Source organism: Malurus melanocephalus, unplaced genomic scaffold, assembly GCF_030028575.1.
Source record: "Malurus melanocephalus ecotype Western Australia unplaced genomic scaffold, MMel_1.1 scaffold_330, whole genome shotgun sequence".
In the NCBI taxonomy this organism is placed as follows: Eukaryota; Metazoa; Chordata; class Aves; order Passeriformes; family Maluridae; genus Malurus; species Malurus melanocephalus.
In genome coordinates, this window is record NW_026623562.1 from 423,067 (window position 1) to 446,869 (window position 23,803).

Consider the following 23,803-nt stretch of genomic DNA (forward strand, 5'->3'; position numbering starts at 1 on the left):
CCAAATGTGATTAAACTGGTATATTAGCATATTCTTCCTGCAGCAAGAATGCCTTGGAACTAACGAACTATACACTCTGAATTCAAACATCTTGCCTACCTTGTCTGGTATACTCATCTGCTTCTCTGTGGACCAAATCTTTTACCCGGTTTCCATACAGCAACCTAGAGGAATCATGATCAAAAGCTTTCAAGGTTTCACTGGAGCTGTAAGACTTCTGAGTAGGCACTCTGCACTCCTCATTTTCTGCAGAAGAATTTGTATAGCGACGCTCCTTGTCCCGTCTGCTCTTTGTCAGGGAGCAATAAGGCCTACGTTCCTTCACATCCATACTTCATTCCTTCTCTGCGCACATCAGTCCAGCTTATTTGGAAGTCTTCTCTACATTCAGCTTACATTCACCTATAACAAAATTAGAAAGACAACCACTGATGTGTTATAACAATCTCTAATTGCTGTAATTGCTCCCTAACTGTCTGGAACAGAAAGAAAGAGATCTGCTCAGCAAAGGGTGAGAAGTACTTCTGGGCACATCTGCAGGACTCCCAGAGTTTCATGCACAAGCTATCCTGCTCTAAAAGATTAGTAAAAAAATCATTGTGCAAAACAATAATACAATACTACTCATTTTTATACAACAGATTAGAAGATCAAAAGCAGAGAATGATAGGAGCAGAGAACCGATTGGGAAAATAGTGGTTTTTCAGCTTTAGGAATATGTTAGTTTCCTACGGTCTATCTGTAGATAAGTAGTTTTTTTTTTCTTTTCCTGAGATGCCTGCATGCTTTAAAGGCAATCTGTCTTTCTTCTGCTTTTTGGAAACTTATGGTTTTAATGTTTGGAGTTTTCTTTTTTTTTTTTTTAATACTTTTAGACTTCTATAACTTTTTATTTCTATTTCTATTCTAAGAAAACTATTCTCATCAGAGAACATGTACACATAATTTCACAGCAAGCTACAAAAACAACACAGGAGATGTGCAGGAAGGTTTATCCAAGCACGAATATTCTATGTAAGTTGTGCTAGAAGGCAAGAAAATATTTGATTTGTAAATGACAGTCAGAAGTAGCTTTTTTTCCCCTCAAGTTTTTGTGGAATATTAAAGTAAGAACATTTCTATTACTATTTCTTTTTCTTTAATATTTCCTCCCACTTTCAAAACAAGATTGCTCAGTTTTCTAAACAAGAGGTCTCAGTTCATTTCTTGGGTCCTGCACCCCTAACCAAAATATCTGTATTTCTGACAGAAAGAAAGTCTGTACATTTTTCTTTTGTTTTTTAAAGAGCGGTGCTAAGTAAATAATATAATCTTTATCTTTAAACAGTGGACAATGCATCCAAATGAAGAAGAGTTCAGATGGTTTTAATATTTTGCAACTGCAMCTGTTAAGCGAGGCCTTTATATTTTTTGTTTAACACCTTTTATACCTGGCTTCTCTCCTTTGTCTCAGTGAGAACTTTCTCCTCGGTGCTCCCCTCAATTTGGAGCACTTAACGGTAAAAAGTAAAACTAAGAAAAATGAAACAGCAGATTATTWCACTAGGTACTATCAGTCAAGTCCTTTGTGATGTAAAATGATCGTTTACAGCATGTATCACAAAGCAACAGCAAACTCCCTTTGCACTCTTTTCCACAAAAACAAGGTTGCTTTACAACTCTTCACTTATTTAAACACTTAGTATCAAACCAATCAGTTGTCACTCCTTAAAAGATTTTTAGAGACTATTTAACTTACTGCAGAGCTATAATTCAAGTTTGTGAATGAGAGCCAGTCCTTAATCATTCTGTTCTGAATTTTTCCAAAAATGTTTTTACTTTTCTCAGCCTATGTGAAGCTGAGTTTAGGCTTGAATATAAAAGCTCCAAAGCCTTCCATTTAACCAGTCTTCTAWTTTCATATTTTAAAATTTGAAGTGGTCAACTGAAATTTTTACATGATCAAAAAAGTTTCATAACAGAACAGTTTATTAAATTTACGACTCTTTAGATGTTTGCATGCCCAGGTAGCACATATTTTTAACTGACATGAAACACTCATATTTTAAAATATTTGACTGACAAATGAATGCAAGTACTTTCCAGGCAATATCAATTTTCTGGACATATTATAAACTTCGTGTTTTATTAACACTAAACTGAATTGTGATTTAAAAATAATTATTAACAAATACACACTGGAATTCTGCAGTGTAAAGCCTATCTCCCCTTTCATCTAAGCATGTCAAGACTTTAAAGGACCACTAATTCCTAGTGTCTCTAAATTGCACCATGGGAAAACTGGCATACTCTATTCATCATCAAAGAAGAAATAATTWTTATTTTATCGAAGTTTCCAAAATCCTTTACAATGTTAAAAAAACTCCAAAACAAAAAAAGAATAACAAAAGCCAAACCAACAAACCAAACCCTTACTTGCACAATACTTTGTTACTATACCAAACTGAAATCCTCAAAGATTTAATCTATGCTGTAGCATGAAGAAGTACTGATCTGCTTCCCACAGAAGTCAATGAATTCAATAAAACTTCAAAAAGCAGTTCTCTGGGTTATCTGTTGCCTCTCCAGGCAAAAAAAATGAAAAGGTTAAGAAAATACAAGCTGTTTAACAGCACTGCACTATGGAGATACTTTAGCAGTGATTACCCTGCCAGAATAACGAGGACTAGTGGATTATTTGTGGGCATTTTTGAAAAAAAAAACAAAAAACAAAAGGCAAACCCAAACAAAACAAACAACAAAATAAACCCTTTAGATTTTAAGAACATGATCTTTTGGAATCTGGCATTATACAAAACACCTACTTAATTTCAGTAGTCTTCCAACTTYAAAAATTAATATTATCTCTCAGCAAGTCTTAGGAAACATTTAACATCCTCAGGCTTGTGTCTTTGAAATTATTTCATCAGTGAATTAATACACATAACTAAAAGAAGACAGAATAACAGTTATCTTAAAGATCYGTCTACAAATAAAAATTCTTTACTGTCTGTGATCAGACAACAGGCAGAAAGGGAGAAGACAAACATGTTTGCAGAACACAGAAACAAATGCGTATTCATATTTAAGTAGAGTAAGTCAGCAGTGACAAGTCAAAAAAAAGAAGACTTGCAGATGMTTTACAAGATCTTGCTTGTCCCATTATGAATCACCCCTTTTTTCCCYAGAAAACACCTCTCACTGCCCAACTGAGAGAAATATTTTCAAATGAGAAAATTATTTTAATAAAAAATCCAAACTATCATTTATTCCATCTGCTCAGTCCTTTTCTTTTAAAGATCACTGTAGCTAAAATATTAATAGGATTTCCTACTCAGATCTTCACAGATTTAAATGAACTACTGCCACACAAATTTGAACATATTTCCTTTTTTTTTTCTGTTCTGTTTCCTGTAACATTAAAGCTTCATCTTGGTTTTGGCAAGGATAGCCAAATGCACAGCAACTAATTTACAAAATCAGATTAAAACCTTAAACTAAAGAAAATTAAGTTAATTTCATGACATATTATAARAACACTTGCCTTCATCTGCAAGGAATTTTTTCCCATATGTCAATATTTATGGTCTACCAGGTTGCTTCACTCCAACTAAATGAAGTAATTTTCATACAGCAATATTCACAAAGATATTGAACACAAAAGGATATCAACTCAGCCGTGCTAGGTACTGCTACGTGTTGTATTGCAATGCTAACGAAAAATGGCCTGCATGGACTGCAGAAAATAAAAAAAAAAAAAATTCACAGGTGCATGCCACTACTTCAAGTTTCTGTCTAATACTTTTGGAATTGTAAAAGCTGAGGATGCTCATCTGTGTCAGTGAGCATTGGGATCTCCCATGACCTTTTCAGCGATCTCTCCAATGATTCGGGCTCCTGGCTGAATTACACAGGAGGGTGTACACTAATCACCAGACTGACATGTCAGCTCTTATATAGTCATGCTCATCCCCTTTCTGAGCATAGCTTAGCTGATTGCAGACACAGACTCTACTTTCCCAGTTCCACTCCAAATTTTCAAAACAGCTTGAAAACATAAAGAGGAGATGCCCACTTTAAAATTTATAATTATATATTTCCTTCAACTTAATTTAGAAGGAAAGGAGAACCAGAAAAGCAATTCTTGTTGCAACASGCCATTGGGATCAAAGAGCTCATTCCCTTATGTGCCAGGCTACATTGTAGACTTCTGACATCATTAACATGCTTAGCACAATATTTAATTACTATGTTTGCTAAGTTATGCAAAATTAATAATTAAAACAAACCATAAAAATTCCTTCTTTTACTCTGAGCATTGTAGAGACACCAACTGTAAACACTAAAATTCAGCACAAGGCACATTCAGACACGAGTGTCAAAGCAAGCACAGGAGCTTCAATGACTGATGTCTCAGACACAGACAAAGCTGACTGGTGTCTTTAGAAGTTTTACACTGCATTTCAAATTTCCCAGGACAGCCTTTTATCAGTTCTTCTTAATCATCTATTGCAACATGAAAGAAGGTAGTGCAGTGGAAAAGAAAAAAAAAACCCAAATCACAACTTTTTTTTTACAATAAAAAAATCTTGATATTTAGGTTCTACACTGCAACATAGAAAGTACTACAGACATACTTTAATTGGCAAGAWGTAAAAAAGGCATTAAGGTCAAGCTACTGTGCTATCCAAAACAGCCAGGAACAACTTTAGCATGCCYGCAGGCACTTAAAATGTTATGGAAAATTATTGCATTTCATTCAGCACCTTCAACTCTTGAGTTCCTCAAAGGGTTGTTAGAGTTTGGCAGCAGATGGCAATTGTGCCTAAGGTACACAGTGCTCCCCTCCCCTCTCTCACTCAGAGAAACTTCTCCCAGCATTAAACCTGATTCAATGAACATCAAGATACCTAAGAATCAAAAKATACCTCAGTATTTTATGTCCTTTGATATATAAAAATCCCAAGAGGCATGAAATAATAAACTGGTAAGAAATAAAATATGTTTGTTGCCAAAATGACAAAATAATTGTATAGAAAAGATGATGTCACTGCTTGTGTTGATTTATGGATCTACTATTGTGTGTATAGTCCYTTTCGACATCTATATCCATATGAAACATCTCTAAATACACAAAGCAAAACTGGAATTAGTTGTAAAAATAATGGGAGTCATTAATGTATACAGACCTGCAGTAGAAAATATTCCAAAACAGAAAGATAAAATCTGTTCATTTCTTCGTTACAGAGGAACAGCAAGAGAGTCTGAAATGCTGTTTTAAGGAAGCACAAACACAATCTCTCCTCCTCAGTCTCAAGGAGAAGCAGCAGAAAGGAAAGCAGCATGCTGTTGGAGCTGAGCCTTTCTCCCCTCCTTGAGGCCAGCAAAACTGAGCCAGGGAAGGAACTTACATATCACATACCACAAACTTCCCTCCCAACATCTGAATCTAAAACCTTAGGCTTTCCAAAGAATCATAGTATTCCCAGCTGCAGAGACCTACAGTACCATTAAATTACTCTAATTTTTGTGTTAATCGCCATTATTACAAATGAAGAGGCATTGATCCTTCCACACTGACTCCTAAGTAAAGGCACAGTCTGAACACTTGCTTAGATGGTGAGCAAATCTCCTTYCATGATTCTACATTAACACAAGCGCTACAAGAACCCTAAAATTTTGGGGAGAAGAAGCAGGCTTGAACTTCTGTCTGGAATAAAAGTAGAGGATTTTACAGGCTGCAAGCTAAGGCAGTGCCTATTCTCAGCATTGACAACAGCTGCTGAAAATAGCATCTAAGTAGTGCTGTTCAATGGATACATGTCTGCAAGTGCCATTATTTTAATTTAATAATAATTTCCTTTGTATCTGTAATTGTTGACCAGATTAAACAAACGTTATTTTGCATTAGTTACCAATTGCACTAAGTATAGTATTTAATAGCCTCCTAATGGCAGAAGAACAAAGCAAAATTCAGCTGATACACGTTAGCAAGTAGATGAAAAAGATTAGGTATAAAAATTTTGTTTTTTGCAAAAATGCAAAAATTAAGAAAATCTTTTGTCCACAAAAAAACTTCACAATTCGCCCAACTAATCACCCATAAAACCTATTACAAACAAATACTAAGAAAAACTCAAAAAGCATAAAAGAGTGATGAAATTTCCACTTCAATGGCTGATAAAGTGAGATATGTCAGAAATCAACTGAGCTGGAAAAATGACACTTTGAAGAGGTGCTTAGGATGATCTGTAGCCATGGTGTGCCATTAGTCAAACTGATGACTCTTAATACATGGACATTTCAGGTCATCATATCTAGAAACTCACTTCTTAATATAAAAAGTCTGTCTTCCAGCATAGAAACTAGAGAGAATGCATCCCAAGTCAGCCTTCTTAAGGGGGAGTGAGAAACAGATGGTCTGTCAGACAGACAGTTCACAAACTAAAATTTAAAAGAAGCCCCCTTAAATTACTAACTAACCCTACATTTTAGAATCAAATCAAAAACAAATGAACAAAAAATCCCAGCTAAAAAAACCTTAACAAAAATACACACGCAAAAAAACAGTAATAAGGAAGACAAGTAAAATATATTTTGTATTTTCTTGAATCAGTCAAGGGAACAGAACACTCATATCTACCATCACTACAGGATGTAATGTTACTATAAAAGTTTACATAGTCTATCTAAAAATCTTAACTATGTTAGAGACAAAATAAACAACAAAKAAATGTACTCAAAGTTCATTACAGAAGTTTCTTACAATGAGAGTCAGGAAAATCAGCAAGATAAATGAGTTCTGCAGCATGCTGGTTAGTCATAGAGGTTGATGTTTGTATAACAGTATTGATGCCTTAAAATTGAAATCCTTGGTAGTTGAGGGAAAGAGGGAAAGAACATCTCATGCTTTCCCTCTTACGGGCAAAGAAGAGAGAATGCACCCTCTGTAATGATGGGAGCCAAGGGATACTTCTCTGGATTGCATTTTCCTGAGAGGGCACAAAGACCATACAGCAGCATTTGAGATGGAGCTACAGCGATTCCTGTGTGCTGGAAGCCCTCCCACAGCAAGGCTACAAACCTTCTAAAGAAAATAACCCAAGCTGGCCACACACACTTGCAGCCTGGGGCTGTGCTGGTTATTAAGTCACCAAGCAAGCCCTGCAGAAAACCTCTAACTGAGAGAGCTGAGACACTGAACCAACTGGAACAGACTCTTCAGAGGAACTCGGTTGAGAATTAGACTGACAGTTTCAGTTCCTCCTTTGGAAGAATGGTTTGCAGGAACTGCCATGAATTCTGATTTTGAGCAGAAGCATCTACCTACCTCCAATTTGGGGAATTTGTATAAGATGTATTTCACCTCAAAGGGTTGAAAGAGCTAAGTGAGAAAGGGAACATGAAGACCAAGRGAGTGCAATATTATGGTGTGCTCCTTTAGTAAAAAGGAGGGTGAGAATATGTGATGATAACAAAGGAAAGGAAGTTAAGAGAGCAGAAATGCTGTAGTATAAAGAAAAAAAATAATAACAAAACAAGCTCAGGACACAGAGTGGAGATAGAARCAATCAGTAGCACTTGTCTTCCCTAGTATTGCCATAACAAGTGACACACCAAACCTAGCAAGAGAGAAGAGTTTAAGAGAATACATGAGTGGAGGAAGCAAACAAAGGAAACTTTAAAAAAAGGAAGAACTTTATGTCTCATTTACTTCAGCACAAAGAATAAACTTATAGTCAGCACTGGGCAATTCATTACTCAGTAGCAATTAAACAGGTCTAAGTACTTCCCTCTATTCCTTTAAACTTGAAATTCATCCTTTATGCCATTATCTGCTTCTCTTCCCTCTTTTACACACTCTTTTTCCATCACTGTTCTTACTTTACCTCTCATAATGGTATCCTAATTTATGCAAGTATAATTCTTTCTTGAATCGTGTCTCCCAAATCTACTTTTGCACCTGCTCAGAGCTCTTCCACAGAGTCCTCCTTTGTTGTGGAACAAAGCTACAGAAATCTGGGGATTTTTAAAACTAAAACAAGTGGGATGGAGAATTTGACACAAGAACAACATTTAACAAGCCATGAACACCAGCAAAGGTGCTCCAGTCTCTAAGTCCCCAAGCAGGGAGCACAGCAGAGTCATTTCTGCATTTCTGTTTGGAGAACAAAGCTATCAGTATGTCAGTTTCACCATCTGAACAGACTGTCGATCACTCAACTCCCCCTTCAACAATTCAGACTTAATTTCAGTTGTGAGTTTCAAAAACAATACATCATTCCAAGTCACTATAAGGGAAATGAAGTCTATTACAAGTGACATGCAAGAGCTGGGCATCCAGTCACAAGGCTGAGCTGAAAATATCACTGTGAAGGTGTCTGGAAGTAAAAGAGGACCTGAGGAAACGGTAACAAGGATGTCATTGAGGACACATGAGAGGGAGAGGGAGGAAAAAAAAAAAGCTAAGGTAGGTGCTGAAGCTATTGCTGTGGTTGCATGACATAGGATACACAGGCAGCATCAGCCTTGGTTTTCAAGGACAGCTTCTCACAGTGAAAACTGAAATTCCACATAAACAGTGGACATTCACAAGAGTTTTCCTAATGATCTGACAGGTAATCAGATTTTTCAGTCCCAGTCACATTATAATTAGGATACTGTTACAGCCTAGTAACCTGGACAATTATTTATTGACTCGACTCTAAAAAGAACAACTAGTAAGTTTTTTAAGGCATACTGACAATTGTTTTAATGCTCAAGAACTCTGTTTGTTCAAAGTTATCCCCTTGCCCCACAGCTGACTTTCTCAAATAGCAACAAACTAAAACCACAGATGCAAACAAGAAAAATCCCAAACATAATGAAAAGTCTCCACAGAAACACGTACTTTATTACATTCATATAACAACATTCACTTACTACTCTTAAGACAGTAGTGTGAAAAATTAACTAATGCCACCATAAGATGTAGTAAAAAGCACTGTTTAACTTGATTATGTTTACATTAACAATCCCTATTACTATATTTTTCTATCTCATCTAYTCAGATGACATCAACTGTCATGTGTTCTCCATAATCCCCAGGTTCCTGCTTCCCTCTCTGCACAAGCGGTGTCCTCTTGTCACAATCTCTAATTGTCTCTTCTTCACCACAATCCAACATCAGCAGACAGTAAATGCTTGAGGTTTTTTGCCCTGCTGGATCACTGCTTTTCTGTAATCCCTGTTCTAACTCTCTTTCAAACCATCCCTTTCATTGCATCAGATTTTTTAGCATTATCTTAAAGGTCRTAGAAAAACTTTTTGTCCTGTAATCACCCCTTTCCACTCTTACCTCCCAGGTTTTGTCTCCAGTTTCAACAGAACTAAGGTTTTGATTAGGGCAAACAAAAGATGAGTGCAYTTTTAAAATAAGTTCTTTGGCTAACTATGTGAGACACAAAATTTCCCACAGTAATTAGCAATTGTGTTGAAAGGAGCACATTGGTCTCTGGAAGTGTCCACACAGCCTCCTCTGGCACGACCTTACCTGACTACCAACCAAGACCCTCTCTCGTAACTACTTAAACAACAATTAACCTTAATAATTCAAAGCCTCCTTTAGGAAGCTGGGCAAGTAGAACAAAGAACTAGCTCCTGCTGCCCTCCTCTTCCCCTGGTGTGTTTTACCTGCAGGTAAGGCACCTGGCTGTGCTTCTGCATGCTGCCCAATTTCAACCTGTGGGCAAGCAGTTGACCTGCTGCTGGAGAGCCCAGAGACAGCACCTGGTCCACTGCACCCACATGTCAGAGAAACAGGTCTCAACTTTAAAAAATGCTTCATTGCCAAACGATTCCAGTTTTGCAAAATAAGCAAAAGCTTCTACAGGAAGTATTGAGCAGCTTCATATTGTGCTTTTGGAGGGAAGTTGATTCTTTAAATCCTTTAAATTACCACCTCATAAAGTACTCAGAATTTCTCAATACACTCATTGATTAATCCTTCTAATTAAAGTAACAATTTACTTCAGCAACAGATCTGAAAATGACCATTAAAGACTGGGCTATTTCTATTATTTAAAAAATGCTCTTAACAACAAATGAAAATTTAGTCACCAAGCACATGGACAATTAACTGCAACTGAATAATGAAAATATTTCACAATTATCAACTAAATCCTTTTAGATCCAATAAGAATATGTAAAGCAGTTGCACAGCTCAATCACACCAGAACTAAACAATATGCAATTGTATTTCTTATCAAGTACACTTAGCAAGCAGAGGTGCAAGACAAAGCCAGGAATACTGGAGGCTTCCACTCATTTAGAGAACAAGCAGAACAAGAAGAGAATCTTTCCCACAGTGATAGTCAAGATGTCTCAGACAAGTCCATATGGACTACATGGATGAATGAGCAGGCAGGTTAATTTCCATCCAGTTTCAAATATTTCTAATTCCTTTTTAACATGAAACACAGAGCATTCTCTTTTTTATTATTTTTTTGCATGGCCTTATACCTAATATGAAACCATTTGTGATTTTTTTCTTCTATATTTAAGGTCACAAACATCAATTCCAATATAGGCATTTCCAAGCATTAACTTTTTGCTGAATCGTCCAGATACTTGAGATAGTTTTGTGGAAAAAGAAAAAAGGCATATGATGCGTGACAAGTTAGGGTCTAGAAATTTTCCTGATCTATGGAATAGGGAGGCTCATTTTCCTCCTAAAGTGAAGAACTCTACAGAATAGTAGGAAATCCAAGGTAAAGTTCTCTAACTACAACAGCTAGGTTCAGAAGAATTTACAAAACTTTTACAAAAACACATGACTCCTGAGGACCATTCAGTCCAGGACTGAAGAAATGCAGGCATTAGAAAAAGAAGAAAACCCCTTACACTGGTACCTGAACTTGATGGCATCAAAATCTTGTCTCTGTATTTGGACAGCTCAAGAACACGCTTAAAAATGCACAGTACTAGGAGATCTGTGTGTACTGAAAAGACCTGGCAGCAAAGTTGAATTTACTAGAAGTCATAGCTTAAGCTAGCAAAATGTATTGTGCAGATGCAGCGAYGATGACAGAAGAGTGCACTTTTAAAACCACTGATGTAGATAAGCTCTGAGACTGGAGCCATTCTGATTAATATCATAGGCTCTTAACGCACCCAGGTGAAAGGATGAGCACACCCAGCAGGGTGAATGAAGGGGTGCAGACTGCTCAGCTATCATTTCTGGACATASTCGTCTTCTGGGGAGGGTTCATTCAGCTGGGAACAATGAATGTGCTACTCCACACCTTCGATTCATACCCAGACTTGCCTGGCAGTCTGCACAGAGCTGCTGGGTATGATTAGTGATACATTTTTGTGTGCAAGTTAATTGAGGCTTCCAAGAAGCAGGCTTCAGAAATAAAAATACTTAACACAGGTTATTTGCTGGTATTCGGAGAGTTTATCTTTCATAGGGGGAACAGTAGAGATAAAGAAAATCTTAATTCTCCTTTTTGTCAGTTAGGGTCTCCAAATAACTGTAGTATATGTAATCAAAGAATTCTTACACACACTCAGCAACTGCAAACAAAACCGAGGAAAAAGACCACAGTTGTAACAGAGAGAGACTTGTATAGAGAGTTTGAAATACACTGATGGAGACTAGAGCAAAGAAGGTAAAAGAGAGATTGGAAAGGTAAAGAGACATTTTATARCTCTGTGGAATGATTGGACACGCACCCATCAGATCTTAACCCATCTGCAGCTGTTACTTTCTTAATGCTTGAAAAGTTTAACTGAACATTACAAAGCTAGTGAAATGTTTATGTGCACATATATGTACATATAAAAATAGATGTTTTATAGACATGATTAAAAAAACACCAGTGAAAAACATGCAATGGGGAAAGTATTCTTGGTACTATTCTTCTCCTAAATCTAAAGTAACAAAACCCACTATGCAGCTAARTAAGTCAAGACAGCTTGGGAAATACATGAAATTAATTTGATTCCTTTGCCTTCAGCAACTGTATATTCCAAACCACCTAGATGCTGATAATTTGTCTCTTCAAAAACCTATAGTAAAAGTGACCAAACCAAGACAGTCAGGGAGTATTGGAGGAAGGGACAAGAGACGAATGCTTCTTATACCCATGCAAGGTAAGTTTTTTGATAGTCTCTGTTCTTTCTCCCTTGAAGAACAAGAGGTGATCCTCCCCATCAAAAAAAAAAACATGGGTAGAAGTTTTTAAATTTAGGCTACAAAGCCATTAGTAAAACGTGCAAAATATCACTGAGGAGACAAATTCTATGCTGATTCTGGACTTTGAAGCTAGAAATAAAAATTAATAACCTCTGAATTCCTTCTATCTACTTAGTCAACTAAAATAAAATTTATTATGGAAATAAACCCAGCATCACTAAAAATAGTGAAATGTTGATAACTATGTATTGCTCTGTATTTCTTTACCTGTTATTCCCTGAGGACTATGCTCCTCTGTACCTAAGGGAGAAATCAGTAGCTTTTGGCACARGTGCCAGATTTATCAGGGGCTGCTGCCTTAGAAATACTGTCTATCAGCAAGGCAAAACATTGCTGTGAGTCTGCATGTTCCATCTCCTAGTTAAAGCATTTATTTACCTTTCACAAAAACATGAACAGCAAAACCACTACRGGCTGGTATATGACTGATTTAAGAGCACTCACTGTCCTGCAGAATTGTTAAATTAGAGATTGTGTCACAGTGATTCAGTAACAGCTACAATATACRAAACTAATGAAGTAGTACCTTACCTCACCAGTCCTGAGCACTTAGGCAGACCAGTTCAGTCTGTGCCATGCTTGTGACAGGGCACGATACAGTTTCCATAGAAAGCAGTCAGACAGTCTCAATTTCTGAATTCAATTGAATTTCTGAATGCCTTATCCATTAATCATGAAGCAGGTTGGCTTTGTCAAACAAGACATAGTTCAGAGTCACAAAGTACYATTTGCCAGAATCCTGGTGATAAAATTCTAGATACTGGGGTTTCATGCAACTATAGGAAAAGAAAAAGAAATTTGGAGCCTTTTAAGGGAGTCTATTTCTCCCCATGGACTGAAGAAAATGGGATTTGGTGGATGCTTACAAGAAATTCAGCTTAAAACTTACTTAAAATAAATCAAATAAACAAGAAAAGCTTTTAKTTTTAAAAAGCAAAATGAAGAACAGTAGCAACTGTAATAGCAATCCCTTCCCTTCTCTCCACTGGCAGTGTTCATTTGAACACTCATGCAAGATGACCAACCCTGTGTTCTGGTGCTCCACAGTCTAATGGACCTGACCACCCCTGGGATAATCCCACTCCTCTCCTCTGAAGATGGGCTTTGGTGCAGCACACAGGAGGGTTGTGAGGCCACGGGAGCAACTAGGAAAGGTTTGAGGTTTGATAGGGTTTGAAGAAAACAGGCAGTCAAGCATTAGCTTATTATTTGTATCTTCTTTTCTTTAGCATTAAAGAAAAAAAAAAAAGAGAGAGACCTTTTTAGCCAGATTTTAATAAGTTTCTGACCTGCAGCTATGACTTCAGTCAGTCTGTTTTGAGTGCATTTGGTAGTGCTGACCGACAACAGTTCCCCCAGACAGAAAATACAAGACAGATGCTCATGATTTCAGAAAGCTTTAATCTAATTTTATTTCTATATATGAAGTAGCATAATAAATAGGATTCTTGTCAATGCTGGTGAAAGGCCAGAGGCTTTGCGCTGATGGACAGCGCAGGGTCTCGAGAGCTGTCTGGGCTTGTCTTCACCTGTCTGGTTTTAACAGCTGCCAGGTGGTCGAGCAATTATTGCCTGGCCTGACCCCAAAACCACAGAGGGAATGTCTGACACCCCGCAGTAATCACTGGGTGACAGGGAGAACCCATCGTGTCACTTGAGACTATGGAAAGCTTCGAAACAACCCTTAAAACCCAGGCTGGGGCCTCATGCAAATAAAGCAGGCTCCAATAAAGAATAAAAAACAGCCCCAAGTGGACCAAGACCAAGTAAGATGCCAGACCTGCTGTGAACACTGTGCTCTGTACAGTGGAAGACTGCACAGAAACACCTCCCCACCTTCCATTTTATTTCCACCCTCAAAACCCAGAGGAACAATTAATACCAAAAATGGCAGGCACCGGGAAGTTCTGCTCAACAATCTTAAGTGTATTACTAAAGATGCTTACACAGTTTTCTACATTCTATGGACTATAACACAGTTAAAACATTAACTGCACCACTAGGAAAATCTTAGCTTATTATATATGGCACTGTGTCCTTTTAAGTTAAGAAGATTCTGAATGTATCTGCAAAGCACATCTTCCCATCCACGAGGAACAGTTTTTAAAAGCAAAGAGAGAACTGTAAAAGCCCTGGAAGATTTTCAAAAGCTTGGTTTCCTTAGAGCTGCAGGTATTAACTCTCCAGTCCCATTCCACTGTTTTCCCCCTACATTTTCCATGTGCAAAACCTTTGTCTTTAGTAACACGCAGCAGAGAGTAACGATAATAATGGATGCAGCCACACAAGCTCTCATCTGGGCAACAGTGTCTGACTGATGAGTGTTTGTCACAGGACATTAATGACATGCTAAACCATGGTATAATTCTTAAACACTGTACCCAGGCTCCTACTTTCCAGATTTATAATAATAAGCATCGAGTCCAGAATTAAAAAAGGACAAGAATCTTTAGGGACTATCAAATTTGACCTGTTGAAATGAAAGAATTTGAAAGACTGTATCACTAAAAGCTAACAATTTTGGGGAAACAATAAACAGTTGGTATTTTAAGTAGGCAAAACTAGAAAAGCCTTACCTTCCACCACGTATCTGTTATAACTAAGACAGTCTTACTGTCTTTAAAGTTCATCTTGCTACTATGAAAATTAGTCTATTTGTTCAGATAAATAGGGAATTTTTATATCTAGTAATTACATTATGGGTTAAAAGGTCTGCTTTATTACTAACACTAATCAAGTCACTGAGATTACTCACTGAAACAGCAAACCCYTTTCACAGACATTTTTTGTTCCATTACTGCCTAAGACCTGTGATAAATAATATCCTCTATTTCAACAGAGATCCCTACAAAATTAAGAAAAGATTCTCAGTTCTTTGGAAGAAACTGTCCTTGCTCTCACAGATCTTAAATACCCAATTCCAACAGACTGTTTTGTGAAATGAATCCTTTGATGAGGGTGAGAATCAGGCATTTTAACAAAATACTGWACCCCTGTCTCGATACTGTGCTGCTGCCACCATTGCTAGCGATTATAAGCTTCCAGTAGTGTGAATAATTCAGAAACTCATCTGTTCCCTTCAGTGTAAAGACAATGTTGAGAGAAAAAGGTCACTTTTTTCCTCTTCCAAACACTGAGTTATCCATYCCAACACTGGTCTGATCGCATGATACACCTAGTGTTTGATATGCATCCCCTGACAGCTTCTTAGCAGCAGTTAGTCTGTTTAGCTTATTCTCCAGAAATAATAGGAGCACAAAGGACTGACAAGTTTCAGCAGTTACACACGCAGAACCAGCACACACGTTTGCTGTTTGCTATTTCAGATACTCAGTGTAAAATGGCCCTAATTGTACGTTACCTATAATAATGTATAATGTTTAAATATAAAACAGACAGATGCCAGCATATGCATTTTTGTAACCAGGCAATCTGGTACTGATGCACAGAAGCAGTGGTACTTGATAAATATTTCTTAAACATAAATATGAGCAGTACAATCACCTGTTTCCCAAAGACTAACACTTAAGAACATACTGCTCCAAGCCTTTTTTGAAAAGGCTTTAAATTCAGTGCTACTTCCTCTTTAATCTTGTGATTAACAAGGACACTGGAAGACTGTCAGTATATACACATACAAGATGCAGTTTTATTTGAAAATGGTATCTGTCAGAGCAAGACAGACTCATGCAGCATAGTATTTAAGGGATTAATTACTGTTTACCTGAATTTTCTCCTCCCTTCATTTAAATAACCTTTTTCTTTCCCCAAGCAAGCTTATTTTAAATACATACACAAATGAAATAGTCACTGTAATATAAATCATCTCTCAAAAAAGACAAGTTAAAACTGTAATTTGACATTGCATTGAATGCACCCACATGCACTGACCCACAAGTTTGTTTTTAATCATGAGAAAAGCTAATGTATTCTTTGATACTAGAAAAGCATCCCAGTTAATACAGCAGAGTACAGAACCCAAGCATTTTTTGCCAGTCTATTTCATTCTTTTCTTCCTCTAGCTGAAATCAACTCAATTGTCAAGGAAGATGACCACCTAAAGCCAAATGAAAGATTACAACRCTATCTGTCTTAAATAAAAAGTAAAACCTATAAAACCCCCAAATCGTCTCTGCAGGGAACAAACTAAACCCCTCCCCAGTCCTCAGTGTTCCAAGAAGATTCAGGTAACAAACCACAATCTGCTGTCATCTTTCCCCTATTTCCTCCTTCTCCACCAAATAATTTGAGATTCATCACAATGTCARATTTGGTCTCTCAGTTTTGCTGAAGGACTTTTCAATGTCCTCATTATTGGGATCAATGAACTCCTCTCTCAGACTTCAGCAGAAAAGAGATCAGCACTCTATCCTGAAGAGCATAACCTCTGTCCCAAGTATCCTTCTCTCAGAGCCACCACCTTAAACACAACTAAAAATTATCAATTTCACAAAAAAAATAAAACCAATCAACCAACAAAATCCCCTGTGTTTGCACTTACTTATACATTTTGTTTTAATATGTTCTTGAGAGAAGTATCTCAAATAGACACTTGTCATTCTGACAGGAGGACAAAGCCTGCTTCTAATTTAAAAGCTCCCTAAATATCTTGATTCTTTCCAGACTATCAGAAGTATGCCAAAGAGTCCAAAGTGGTTATAAATTTCCCACCTTTTAAATGCTGCACGTCTGCAATCTCCCATTGCAAAAATCCTCTGCAGAACTGAGTAATCCAGAATCAGAATGCAGTTCTTGATCAATTTGTATGGTTATCTCAGCATCTCTCAAAAAAAAAAAAAATACAGCCAGTGCATACAACAGAAAYATTCATGTAAGACACTATCAATTTTGATACCTTTTTGGTTTTTCATATTTAAATTATTGCCTGATTGCAAGAACATCTAGGAAATATACATAACTGTCTGTAACAAATCAAATGAATTAAAGCATCTCAGTTTAAAATTCATTCCTAAATTTGGGAGTAACATGAAAACACTGATGAATGATGAAAAACACCAACATGAAAAATTTGCATTATTACTTGCTTTAATTTTGTAAGTTCAGTGGATGCATTATCAACATAAAATCTTTAAAATATATTTATATTTGTTACTTATGAGATTCCCATTGTCTTATCTGAATGTATTCATACTGTGAATTGTGTGCTGAAAACCAGAAGAATTTCCACAAATTAATTGTTTGCCTCTTTCTACTAAGATCATTAAACATTATTGGTAGCAGTAAAAAACACTGTTCATTAATTTTTATTGGAGGRCAGAGAAGGGAGGAAGAGGGCACTATGGTCCAGACTCAGAGGAAAATAAGCATGAAATAAAAAATGATAACAAATGGATTTTTTGGAGTGTGTACACAGCCATATGCCACTAAACCTGCTAACACTTTCATATATACTTAATCTTACTATTTTCAAGAGTCTAATGTCTGAAACAAAATTACGCGTACATTTCGCGCACACATCAAGGTCACACACAAGTATGACTTAGCCAATCACTATGAAAAATTTGTTTTTCTTGTTGAATTATTTCCATTTAAGTACTGCAGTTTTAAGGAAGCTTTGACAACTCACCTTGGAGTGATCAGTCAGAATTTCAGAATTTGTGATGAGTATTAAAAAACCCCGCTGTTTGTAACATACTGTATGGAAACTACCTATAATTACCATAGCTGTTTCTTTCCTTTTAATTGTCTCCCATAATAATTTACAGTCCACATGCAGCTGTGCATTCTCTAAAGTCTTGAAGAGGATTGTATGAAAATGTGTAAACCTCCCTAATATTTTCAAATTTAGCCGCTCAGGTCTATACAGTGCTTCTCAAGAGTTTTCCAAATACTCTTCTTTATGAAAACAAAGCAAACCTAGTAGACAACACAACATTAGAATTTATGGCATTTTTTTTAAGAAGTTCTATTACAAACTACATAAAGGACACATAATAGCAAGCTTATTTAGCGTAAAAAATACTTGTCAGTGAAACTCCACTGGTGCGTAATGCTTTGAAACCCATGTTTCAAACAGAGAAAACAATCACAAATCACAACCTTCACTAAAAGATGCAACGCGTAAAGGATGACTTGAAGCACTCTCTTGGGAAATGTTAACTATTTAAATATATAAAAATTTACCTTTATGTGCCAAAAGAAACCTTTCTCTTCACGTCTTGGAATTTTTACCAATTTATATACCTTCTTGACTGATTTTTCTCCCAGCAGGAGAAAGCAGCAGCTGCTGCAGGAAGCAAAGAATTTCCCTCCCTTYCTCCAGAGCAAGGTCAAGGAAAGCATAGCACAAGGTTTACTCCAACCCAGAAGCCCCAAACCCAAGCTTACAGCAAAGGGGCTGCAAAGCATTCTCTCCTCCATGTAATTTGGAGGTTTTACTGCTAACCACTGAATTTAACTCAAGTAAAGAAGATAAAGATTTCAGGCACACATTACAGACACAGAACCTAATGGATTTAAGAAGCTGTCTTTTGTTAAAGGGTTGCTCAGTTTATAAAAATGTATGCCTTCTCATKAGTGATCTCCAAACTTTCCCTTTTCCTGCAAAGCAAATGGTCTGAATGATCCCTTTCTGATTGTAATCTGAAAGGATTAACACTATGRGTATAGTACTGTTTCTCATCTTAGGGGTAAAAGGCAACCTTTAAGGTTTTCTAGCGGCTTTTTGAAAACACAGTTGAAGACCAGACCAGACACCTAGCCCTGAGTATTCCAGGTAACTGAAAATATGTAAAACTTTATTCCTGCATTCAGAATGTTGTAACCAGCAAAACAACAAGAATCTACTTCCTTCTTACACATAGCAAGATTTCTTAAAAAAAAAAATCAAATCATAAATATGAACAATAACATAATTGAAAGGAGGCACAGTAATTTTTTCATGCCTAATTATCAGCTAACCCTGCCATCCAAACTGAAAACTATTCCAGAATATTAGGAACTCATAAGAATTTAAATACAATAAAGCACAAGCATAGAGACCAACTAATGCGAAAATCTGAATTCATCCTATGAAAGATTTTTTTTTTCCATTGACCCAAAAATCTGGGTAACATTTGAGAAGAATGTTCTGGAGACTTCTGTCAGAAAAATGACTCAGAGACAAGACATTCAGCTCTTAAGACTCTAAAGTAGCTCTGCAACTCCTTGAATTACAATGATCAAATTCAGATTTTTAAAAAGTAGCAGTTGTTGTCAAGAAATGATAAAAGTATGGTTTGTTTATCCATACACACACACAAGAAATAGATATAATATTCTATTGATGCAGTGGAGGATACTCAAATTTCTGGTTTTAGATATCTTTACAGTTCTCTATTCTCGATCTTTGAAATTTCTAGAACATGTTTTTACAGAAGTAAAATGAACATGACAAAGGAGACATTTGATAAAGTTCCTTGAAAGATAGGCTCAAAAAATTTAAGTTGCTGCGTTGTAATGGGAAAAATATTCCTAGAGAGAAAGCAGCAGACAGTAGATAACCAAACAAGGCAAAAATAAATGCTTTCTCTATGGAGAATTGTCCCACACAGCTGAGATGGAAAAACTCATGAAAGATAAAAAAAACGACTGGAGATTGAAGATACAACTATTCACTTCACTTACAGCTAAAGAAATAGAGATTTCCTCATACCTTTCCTCATTTGAGTCCAGAAGGAAACAGGAGAATAAACTACCTGAATGCTTGGCCTAACCTTACCTTTGCTCCTATGTTTTTATAGTAACACAAGCTACAGCATTTCTTAATTCAAACTACCAAGAGGCCACTGCCAAATGTGGTACCCATTTCCCTTCTACCCAACCCACACGTTTTTATCATCCAGCTGTATATCAGAATGAGAGAAAAAATCAGCAACCTAATGTTACTGGGTTTGTTTCTCATCAGTCCACAGAAGCAGCATATGAGGGGAAACCCTCCCCCTGCCCTGGTTTCACACGTTCACTCATAATAAGGAGAGTTCCAAGACATGCAAGCAGTGAAACGGTGGTTGGGAAAAACAGTTGGAAAAGGGAAAAATTCATAACTCTGACCTTCTTGTAAGGAGATTATATTTTTTGCAAGCTCCTCAACTCACGTATATTCATAGTGGGTCACTGAGGTGAAGCATCTCCCCATGCTGAATACCAGAGCTGGTGTGAGGAGTGAGAGAAATGGCACAGCTCAGGGAAGGGTTACTTTTGGTGGTGACAAGTTATTCAGTTTGGTTCTGTTCTCTTACACACCAGTGTATATAAAAGAACAAACATGGTTAAATATTATATTAGAATTATTAATAATAGTTATAAACCACTTATTTTTCTATATAAAGTCAGGAAAATTAATAGTCAGGATACAACTGAAGAAAATTTGAAAATCTATAGGGAAATGAAGATTATTCACATGAAGATAGTATTTCGTTTAACTTGAAAAGCATATTTATCTAACGCACAATATTACTGGTTTACAATTGTGCACTGCTCATTATTTGAGCTATAGAATAAAAATAGCTATCATATCCACTGAAAAATATTTCCATCTTCACACWTCCAAAGTAAAATCTACTGCTTGTAACTTCTTCATAATAACTGACTCTTCAAACATAATTTTTTGTTTAAAATATTGTATATTTATCAAATCTTATGTTCACAAATATTGTTCTTAAGAAATCACTCTCATATTAAACATTTTTATTTACAGTAAATCCGTAAAGCAGAGAATTTTACAAGGAATGTACTGATTCCAAGACAATAATAAATGGAACCTGTGTTATCTACGCAATTTTCCTTGGAAGTAGGATCAAGTGATAAAGTAGTGTTGTGATTTGTAGAGGTCACATGCTGGCAAATCAATCTTATTTTCGAGAATGGTGTAAGATTTAACAAAAAATTCAATTTCTAAGTACTGGATTCTTATCAATAACTAGCTGGAAAGAGCTAATCATAACTGTAGCACTAATTAAGAGATTTGGATGACTTCACCATATTAATTCCTACTTCTAAGATAGAAAACTGTATTGTGAACTCTCTGTTCACAGCAAGGTTATCTTTCTACTCAGATATATTCTGTCTCCACATCTACCCTAGCTCCAGCATTTTTTTCCAGTATTGTATTATTTTTATGACCAATAGAAAAAACTGCACTTATTAAAACAAAAAAAAAATCAAAAATTAAACAACTGCAAAAATCTATTTGCATTTGGATTTCATCTATTTAACAGTATTCTGCAAAATGCATCTTGAACTTTGAAGAGATCTTTAAAGAACAAATCTTTAAGCTTAAAAGAAAAATTCTGTACAAGATAAGCAAAGGACAAAGGACTAGCCTACCTCATTTGACCTGCCTAAATATGTTTCAAAGAGAAATGCAATTGAAATGGACAAACAAAAGACTACAGTTTAAGAGAAAACATGCTCYGTCCCTTCGAAATGAATAATTCTCAGATTTGGGGGGCCAAGTAGAATTTTACCAGCATGAAAAGTGTCAGTTTTATCTTCTTCATTTCATGAATATTCAGAACAACATATCTGAAGCAACACTTACTCAGAGATGTCTGTTTTGTATAACAAGCTAACAAAATACTTGCATTACCACAGCCTTTAGGCAAAGGATGCCTAGGCAAACTAGGTGAGAAACACTGCATATTTATTTTTTCAATGTCCCCGAGCTTAAAGATTGCTCCATTAGTTTAGTAAAAATATTTTGCTGCTCTTTGTYACTAAATACACTAGAAATACTACATACTAGAAATATTGCTACATTTCTATTCTTTATGAAGCTTGCTGAGCAGTCTGTGTGAGTTTCTTGCATGACGACTTAAACCAAGTGTGGCAGCAGGGGAGCACAAAGAAAAACAAAAACTTAAGGATTTCTAATAGCATGACGGTGAAATACAAATATCCTCCAAGATCCTTTCTCTTTACTAAAAGTTTTACGATTTCCAGGAAAAATTCTGGGTTTTTAAAAAAATTTAGTAATCTTCTCAATAACAGCACAAAATGTTCGTAAGTCACTGATCCTGGTCACAAGAAGGCAGCAAGAACACAAAGATCACTGACACTCACTTGTCCAGACTGGAGAAGTCTTACTCCTCTTGCTTACTTGCAGATCCCAGAGGCGGGTACCAGTCACATCAGCCACCACCAGTATGTCACAGGCATTTAGCACCTTTAACTTAGTGGATGTGAAAAATATTGAGGTTCCTTTAGCCAAGAGTGCTCCAAGTAACATCCGACAAAGGCTGAGTTGAGTTCTGTTCGGCTCACACTGTTCTGAGTGTGGCTGCTGAGCCCTTCTCCAGGGACGCTACTCGTGACAGCATCTTCAAGCAGATGGAAACACAAGCAACACACAGCTGCCAGCTGGAGGAAAACCTCTCATCTATGGTAGGAAGTGAAGGACAGCAGCGGCTTCTCCAAAGCTGAGAAGACTGCTCACACTGCTGATGACAGAGTGATGGCAAGGAGCTAAGCTTGGTATTTGCAGCCCTGCCACCTACAAACCAGGAGGAGGCAGAATGTGTTCCTGAGGACAGAGCAGACTGGGTAAGAGCAATGCAAGTAGTCAGGGAAACTGAGCATCCATCATCGTATCTAAGCCCCACAGTGAGAGGAGGCTACCTTGATGGGTATGATGGGCTACCTTGACTGTCAGAACAACTGTCTTAGAGAAACAGCAAAAATTAAGAATGAGGAGAGAAAAAACGACAAGCCAGAAATTCAGCAAAGGGGAGGAAAATAACCCCAAATTCAGAAAAAAAGGGCTGTCACTGAGCAACAGATTAATTTCTAGAAACGAATAAGGGAGGTTCAGCTAACCCCTGTCCAATTCCTCTAGGCCAGTATTCATATGTATAATATCCCATTCTAGAATAATAGGAAGAACAGAAGAAAATGAATAGCTTTTTTCCCCTTACCCCAAAATGTAAAGTCAACATAAACCAATACTTCAGATTACAATACAAACTACCTTAATCTTAGCCATATATTAAACCTAATTTTTTTTTTCAAAATAGGTCACTATTAAGGTAAGCTTAATGAAAATAATAACGGTCTGCCTACCCTGACAGAGGTATCACAATTTCATACTAAACTTCTGACCGCCAACTTCTATTGCAAGACAACTCTTTAAGATAACATTACTCTTGCCTTTGTATTGAAATTATAAGGAAATTTGCAGGGTCTCTGTCAAGGATACTTAAACTACTTTTCTGTTTAAAAGGAGAATATTCATTGTGTAAATTAGGCAACTAAACCCAAAAATAATTAATAATTACCTGCCTGCACTTTTGCTACTAAGGAGATACTAAATTACATCTGAAAAAACCCATCCAGATCTCTGCATACTTAAAAATACTGAAATACTGTATATCATAGACAAAACATTAAACTGGAAAAATGCTCCAACAAAACCAAAAATTTTTAACTTTCAAAGAGAGTAAGAGACTTTAAGGTCTCTTAAAGGCTTCTGGATAAAATTTGTCACTTGTACTTGAAAATTTGCTAACACTTTGTAAAGGTTTAGACAGAATTAACTTCAAAATATAATAGCTTTTAGAGCTACTCTCTGGTCAGTCAGTGACGTCTAAG

The 23,803-nt window shown here is 36.6% G+C and overlaps 1 protein-coding gene across 1 annotated transcript in view; it reads right to left on the bottom strand.

Moving 5' to 3' along the window:
* Nucleotides 1-23,803, bottom strand: part of TENM3 (teneurin transmembrane protein 3) — a 406,242-nt gene that overhangs the window by 312,240 nt on the left and 70,199 nt on the right. Inside the window, exon 2 of the mRNA XM_057377891.1 lies at nt 100-402. Coding sequence (XP_057233874.1) covers nt 100-331 — 232 coding nt within the window. The 5' untranslated portion in view covers nt 332-402. The remainder of the gene's footprint in view (nt 1-99; nt 403-23,803) is intronic.